Here is a 7,424-nt window from a genome sequence, read left to right as displayed (position 1 = left end):
ATTTTGCCTGACGTTTACACCCCCCCCCCTCCTCTATTGATGGAGGGAAATTCTCTATTTTTACCCAGTGCATATCCTATGTGAGAGCCAGTAATGTAGCAGGAAAGAAATTACAAGAGTGGTTAGAATGCAGTACTGCAGGGCTAACTCACTGCTTACTCCAGGACTTCGATTCTGACCAGTTCAAGTTGACTCAACTCTCCCATCCTTCCGAGGTTGGTAAAATGAGGACCCAGATTGCTGGGGGCAATATGCTGACTCTGTAAACCGTTTATAGAGAGAGTTGTAAAGCATTATGAAGCGGTATATAAATCTAAGTGCTTATATTTTGGAAGTGATGCGGTGGCCTAGAGATGGAGCTCTCGCCTCACAATCAGGTTGTGAGTTCGATCCTAGGTAGAGGCAGATATTTCTCTCTGGGCACAATGAGAATATATCTGCTGAACAAAACTCTGCATTGGCGACAGGAAGGGCATCAGCGAGTAAACACTCAGCTCCAGTTGCCCAAACTCCACCCTGCAAGGGATTATGAGGTCATTAAAAGATGATGATGTAAGTGTTATTGCTTATATGTCTCAGGTCCCAGTTGGGTGGACCTTGGACTAGTCACTTTCAACCCTGGGAAGGAAACCATGGCAAACAACTTCTGAAAAACTTTGCTGAGAAAATGGCAAGGACTTGTCTGGGTAGTCTCTGAGAATTGGACATGATTGAAGGAGGGGAAAAAAAATCTGGTGTGATGTTGACCACTAGGAGGCAACATGAGTCATTTCATCCTTTACTGAGACTTTTCAGTCACAAGCAGCCAGATCTTATTCTGTGGGGCTCAATCATTCTGGCATGAATTAAACTCGTAGATCTCTACAATTTAGATAACGTATACAGTACATTAGTTTTCAGAGATCTTTAAGTCTTGGTACTCAAAAAGGATCTTTTTTTATTGGCAAAATATATATATATCTTGAATTTATGGAATGTATTCAAGGTATCAGTTTGTATCTATATCTAAAGTCTCTATTCTCTAAAAATGAGATGACGTTAGATTGCTAAATAATTCAGATTTAATGATAAATTAACAACTGAATTAATTTTGTAAAGATAAAGGTTCCCCTTGCACATATGTGCTAATCGTTCCCGACTCTAGGGGGCAGTGCTCATTTCCGTTTCTAAGCTGAAGAGCCAGCACTGTCCAAAGATGTCTCTGTGGTCATATGGCCGGCATGACTAAACGCCAAAGGCGCACAGAACGCTGTTACCTTCCCACTAAAGGGGGTTTTCTACTTGCATTTTTTACGTGCTTTCGAACTGCTAGGTTGGCAGAAGTTTTAATTTTGTACACATTTTTAAATTTATCATGTGGATTTTCATATTTTGTTTTTTTTCACTGTATTATACTATTCAATGTATGTCTTCTTATATTTTATTATTTTAACAGTAAACGTTTTTAGAAAGAAACCTATTCTAATCTGGCTGAATTGGTGCACTGGGTTCCTTAAATAATGCTGCCTATTGGAAGTGTGCCTTTTCTGTAACAATGCCTACTCTCTGGAATGAGCTTCCTCCAAGATTCAAACAACCCCCACCCTACCGGTATTTGGAAGGGCCCTGAAAGCTGTTTTCCCACCTCTTTTCTTTTTTTCCTTTGTCCCCATTATGAATTTTCCGCCACCTTTGTTAGTTTTGTGATGATTTTGTCTTTTTTTCTGTTGTTTTTTAAAAAATCTGAGTCACTCAAGAGTTGGGCTGCATATAAATTTAATAAGTTATTACTATATACAATAAATAAGTAATAAAAGCCAACTTTAAATGAGACCAGATGGCAGTGCACCTTCAACTAACCTAAAGTGGTTCAACTGCTTCTATTATTGTAGATATGTAGGATTGAGCTGCTCATTAATAACTGCATTAACAGCTACAGTGAATCTCAGATCTCTAGCACTTTATACCAGTTAGGTTTCCAGAAAATTATTGAGAAATCAGACCCAGAATTTGAAAATGTTTTTAACATTTATTTAAATGTTGCCATTACAACATGCAAGATACAAAAAAATAGAAAACCTGTAAAATTTATATAGAAGTAAAATTAAAATATTCATTAGAAACACTGAAACCAATGGCATTAATTTCTGGAATTTATCTTCTAAAATTGGTGAAGCAAAATTTTCAAACTCCTTCAGAAGACACAAATTATGTTTTTCATTTGTTTTTCTTTTTGATTTTTTTTATAGTGGGATGGATCTAGATGAATTGTGTCTAGAACAAAATTCTGGAAGCAATCCACCTTGCTATTGATACAAACTTAATTTTGATAGATTTCAATGGGCTTACTTTTTAATATGATTAAGTCTGAATTAAACTTAATGCCTTTTTCTCTGGTTAACAAAAACACGAGTAAATACCAGTAAGTTAAATAATTTATATTACACAGTGTATATACAATGAAAGTTTAATACTTCTTTATTTATTTGCGTTGAATTAAAAGAAAACAACTTTAAGCCCTGATTCAACAATTTAAATGCAAGTTTCTATGTGATTTTTCATGTAAATGCATCTGAAGATATGTGGCATCTCCAAACTACTGTAATCATGCTACTTGGCATCACACACTATACTAAATTCAGTATATTTCATTAACTATTTTAGAAAGTGGCTTATTTATAATTTCCTTAAGGAGATTTAAGATTTTTAGTTTAGTGCATTGAAAATATGGCATGTATAAGATCAAAATATTAAAAGGCAACATCAAATACAAGCATGATTCAAAATCCAAACTTCCTCTGAATACAGTATTTAAAGACCATAAGATTATTTTAAATGAAATGATCTTTAAGGAATATATAATCTTAAGAACATAACATGGTGATCCCTTGAATGCATAAATTTTTTTAAACTTGGTATGGCAAGTGCTAGATATAGGCTCCAGACCACCAATTAATTGACCCATAGTCTGGAATCCGTAAGACTTAGTGATTTAGCCCAGTATCCCCTCTGAGAGCAGATTGGTAAAATCTCAAGATCTTACTATCTTTCTTATAATCAGCACTAAATAATTTTTTGATCAGAGTTGCCTGAGCTTGATCCTGGAATATCTGCATAATGCATATGCTCTGTTACTGAGTTATGGTCCCCATATCATTTCTTCAGACATAATAAGGAACAGAAAGGACTGTACTGCACTTTATTCAAGAGAAATGCTGTTATAGTTTCCTCAGTACATTTGTGAAAAAAAAAACTTATATGCTAACAACAGTGATCTAGAATATGAAATCTGAAGCATAGCACTAAAATGAATGTGTAATGGAACTGTTGCAATTTTTTTTAATGATGCAAAATAAGTTTTCGTGGCTTTTATTCAGACACCTATAAAACTAGCTGCAAAATATGTCTGTGTGCCACCAAAAATGCTTCATCATCAATGGAAATATAATTCAGAAAAGATTTGAAGACTTTTCTTCATGACTGATCTTAAGAACGGTATATCCTAAGAAATTCTTCATTCCAGTTTACAAACCAATTTAGGCTGGGAGAATATTAAACTACATTTAAATATTTATTTTATATGGAAAATTTGTGAATACTTGTTCCAAAGACTTGTAATTTTACTCACAAAAACCATGTTATTTGGGGAGGTCCTTACATGGTTATGACTTTTTAATTATGGTTCTTAATTCTACTACGCTGTAACTGGTGAAGGAATACTCTTGTAAAGAAGTTGTAATTTGCTAAGAAAATAAGCAACAGCCTCAGTTGAAATGCAGACATGTTTGCTCACTATAGATTTTTATCTGATTCTATCGTCTAAAACGAAAGCTAAAATACCTAAAGATATCATTTTTGTTAACATTCAAAATAACATCCAGCATTTCAAAGATACAGATAGAAAGATTTTAAAACATAGCATATATAAAAGAATTTAAAAACTGTTCTATTACATAAAATTAAATCTCAACACATGGGGTATGAATCTTTGGTTGTGTTTTAAGACAAAAGACACTGCAAACAGTAGTTTAAAATTTGCTATAAAATACTTGTAAGGAAAAGAACATAAAATTGTTCATAATCCCTGTACATTAAATATAGAGGCATCATATCTTTCTCTTTCACTTTCATAATACAAAATACTATACTTAAAAGCATATCAACACTGTTAATTTAATGACATTTTTTTCCATAAGGAAAGTTCTGCATGGTAGAATTTGTAAGAAAATGCCACAGAAATTGGCTTATGGCTATCCGGTTATTCATTTTTGGAGGGTTCTTATCTTTTAAGTAAAGGTGGTTTGTCTGTTATGTCAACATCTAATGAATCTAATACATAACAAAATAAAGTCAGTCCCACCAGAATTTCATGTTCCCTTACATATGATGCATTTCCTTGTGAGATAAAAGATTAGGTCTACTAATAGATTTTTATACATATGACGTCAAATATGACCATATATGGCTTTCCACCCTCACAAACACAGCTATTATTGCATTATGCCCTATTGTTGAAACTTTGCACTACATTTAACTACAACATGAAGTGTGTATAACCTTCTGCTCCTGTAACTATTACATCCATCCATATTCGCATAGCTTCTGGTGATGGGGCCACCATATAATATATTCTGTCATGAGTTTTAACGCTGAAGGTAAGCAATGGATTAGGACTCTGGAAAGAAAGTAGAAGTTTATATGGTATAATTATTGATATTATACATTTTAAAACAGATGGCAAGCTAATATTGAATATTACATTTTTACTCTTTTTCCTGCACAGTTGTGAAATAAAGAATGTAGCTGAGTTGAAAAATAAATTAAGTGCATAATTTTATATGCCATTTTCATTACTAGTTATTGATTTAGTTAAAGTAAACATTTATTTTAATCCTGGATTTGCCCTCTTAGGAATGTGGCTATTGGCAGTCAATAAACACACTTTCTGTCTCACACACAGAGACACACACACAAATACAAATATTTGTGACATATAATGCATCATATAAACATTACTCTACACTATTTGTATTGTTTATTTGTATAACTTTTCTTTCTGTAAACGGTTTGTTATTTTGTGAGGAGATTTAAAATCAAAACTTTCTTATTTTGGGTAAAAAGAGAACATGTCCCAACATTACTAGTTATGTGGACTGGGAATTGTAGTTCTGCAACACCTAGAAGCTGTGCAGATTTTATACATTTTAGGTTCCAAGCTAGGATTTTGAACAGATTCCAGATGAAAACATAATACTTTTCCAGTGACAATGAACCTATGATATGTGTGTCGCAGTTGACATGCCATGCCATTTTTTTTTAATTTTTTATTGTAAACAAACATACACATACAGACATAAACGTTTAAACAAACTAACATAAACTAACTATACAATGAAATCAAGTCATAGAACTTGAACTTTGAAAATAGAGTTACTTCGGTAATTATATATCAATATATCTATATATATTGTCTTTCATCTTGTATCAATGTTTATATAACGATATTTCATTTTATTTCCTTATTTTTGTATCATTGGGTGGTATTCTCTTATTTCGTGTCTTTTTTATCTAACCATTTGTACCATTCTTGCCAAATTAAATAAAAGTCTGTATCTTCTTTTCCCTGTATTTCTTTGGTCAGTTTATCCATTTCTGCACATTCCATTGTTTTTTGTATTATTTTTTCTTCTGGTGGCGGACATGCCATGCCATTTTTGATGACACGCCAGGCCTTCTAATCCTCCAGAAATTCTGCGAGAGGTCCTTGCTCTCCCATAACCTCTGATGTATCTCTAAATTGTGCAAACATTGTTGCACAATTTTCTGATGCTCCAGAGGCTCCATGAGAATGGGCCTTCTCGCATGACTTCCAGAAGTTCTAGAGAAAATAATATGAGAGAGAGGAGAGAAGAGTATCCTCCAGAGATGCCCCTTTTGTCCAGGATGAAGGTGGGAATGGGGTGTGTTTGATATACCAGTCAAGTCAAGTTATATATTTTCTAAAGTTTTGATATGCTGTGCCCAAACGCTTTGCCATCACTGCATATTTCTGTAGTGGAATACTAGTTCTCTATTGTACTGCATTTATTGTATTAGCTGGGAAATTCTATATGTAGGTAGGGAACCAAAGAAACTAGCACAAAACCATGATCTCTATAAACTGACAAAATCAGAATGTGCATAGGATCTATAGTCTAATTAAGTTTTTTGAACTTAGTTTCCTCCGTTTCTGCCTCAGTTTCATTTCATTACAGTAAAAACACTTATAAATGTGGATACTATACAACCTAAGCATAATCATGTGAGCTTGATCCAAATATAACATTTATTGGTAAATTAATTTTAATGAATGGCAAGAAAGTAATGATATTTAAAATTTCTTAGCATCTGGATAGCACATTTCATTTCAAAGGATTTATTAATTTCCCTCTATTTTCCCTTATATTTTCATATACTGTTCTTCAAACCATCAGCTTTTTGCTGTTAAGTGGCCTTTTCTATTATCTATATAATAATTAGTGTCTACTTCATTTAAACATTAAAAATATGTATAGGGTTGCCAGGTCTGCTTCCAAAAAATAGCAGACAGGGGGGAGGGGGTGTTTAAGTAGTAAAAAAAATTAAAAAAAATTACAATTAAATTATATATTTTCTTACAAACATTTTAACACGTATTAAAATAATCACTTCAAAACTTTACTTAAAATTCAAAACATCAAATATATTATAATAATATGTAAAATATTAAATTACATTTTAATTTCATCATAAAGCTTTTGAATAAAAAAAATGTCCACTATTTTGTGAAAAAAAATAGTGAACATAATGTGAAAAAAGCAGACTGTCCACTCAAATAGTGGACACCTGGCAACACTAAATATGTGCTAAGCAAGATATGCATCTTTTCTTACCTTGCAAGCATTCTTTAAATGATCATAATAGACTTCTTCAATGGCTTGGAAATAAATTACTCCTTTTAATTTAGTTTCATGTTTGTCTAGAGTAAAATAAAAAATTGGGTTGAAATAAACAAGCCATCATAGAGATTACAGATTAACATTAAGACCTCTACTTAATTTAAAATAAACTGGTGTTTTACTTGGGTATCAGTTTGGTTTGACAATACATTAACACATCAGAATATGAACAACGCATACTCCTAATAAAGTACAGTATTTCTTATCTGGAACATGTATTTACTGTGTCCTAAAATCAATCTATCACTCAATCAACTAATCAATAGATAAGTCAGTTTGTCTGTCTGTAGTTGGTTCCCAAAATTATTGACCATTTGGTACACAGCTGTATTTTTAAATTTCTCTATCTCAAACCTAAAAGCTTTTAGCTATGGTTTGAAATACTAGTTAGAGAGAGATTGCTGATGGTAAAACAAAAGTTGGAGAAGGCCATTATTACTCTCTCAAGAGAGACAGCACAGGAATAAA

The 7,424-nt window shown here is 32.7% G+C and overlaps 1 protein-coding gene across 16 annotated transcripts in view; it reads right to left on the bottom strand.

Annotated features, from left to right (window-relative positions):
* Nucleotides 1–1,988: 1,988 nt before the first annotated feature.
* The window catches only part of PHLDB2 (pleckstrin homology like domain family B member 2), a 57,107-nt gene continuing 51,671 nt past the window's right edge, over nt 1,989–7,424 (bottom strand). For all 16 annotated transcript variants that reach the window (XM_087894914.1, XM_087894919.1, XM_087894924.1 and 13 more), the window contains 2 exons: nt 6,891–6,976; nt 1,989–4,654 (listed from right to left, as the gene is read on the bottom strand). In XM_087894914.1, the coding sequence (XP_087751040.1) occupies nt 4,514–4,654; nt 6,891–6,976 (227 nt within the window). In that variant the 3' untranslated portion in view covers nt 1,989–4,513. The remainder of the gene's footprint in view (nt 4,655–6,890; nt 6,977–7,424) is intronic.

Source organism: Pantherophis guttatus, chromosome 5 (genome assembly GCF_059756535.1).
Source record: "Pantherophis guttatus breed Tessera chromosome 5, ASM5975653v1, whole genome shotgun sequence".
In the NCBI taxonomy this organism is placed as follows: Eukaryota; Metazoa; Chordata; class Lepidosauria; order Squamata; family Colubridae; genus Pantherophis; species Pantherophis guttatus.
Note: the sequence above shows the minus strand (reverse complement) of the source record. Positions and strands in the feature narration are given on the sequence as shown.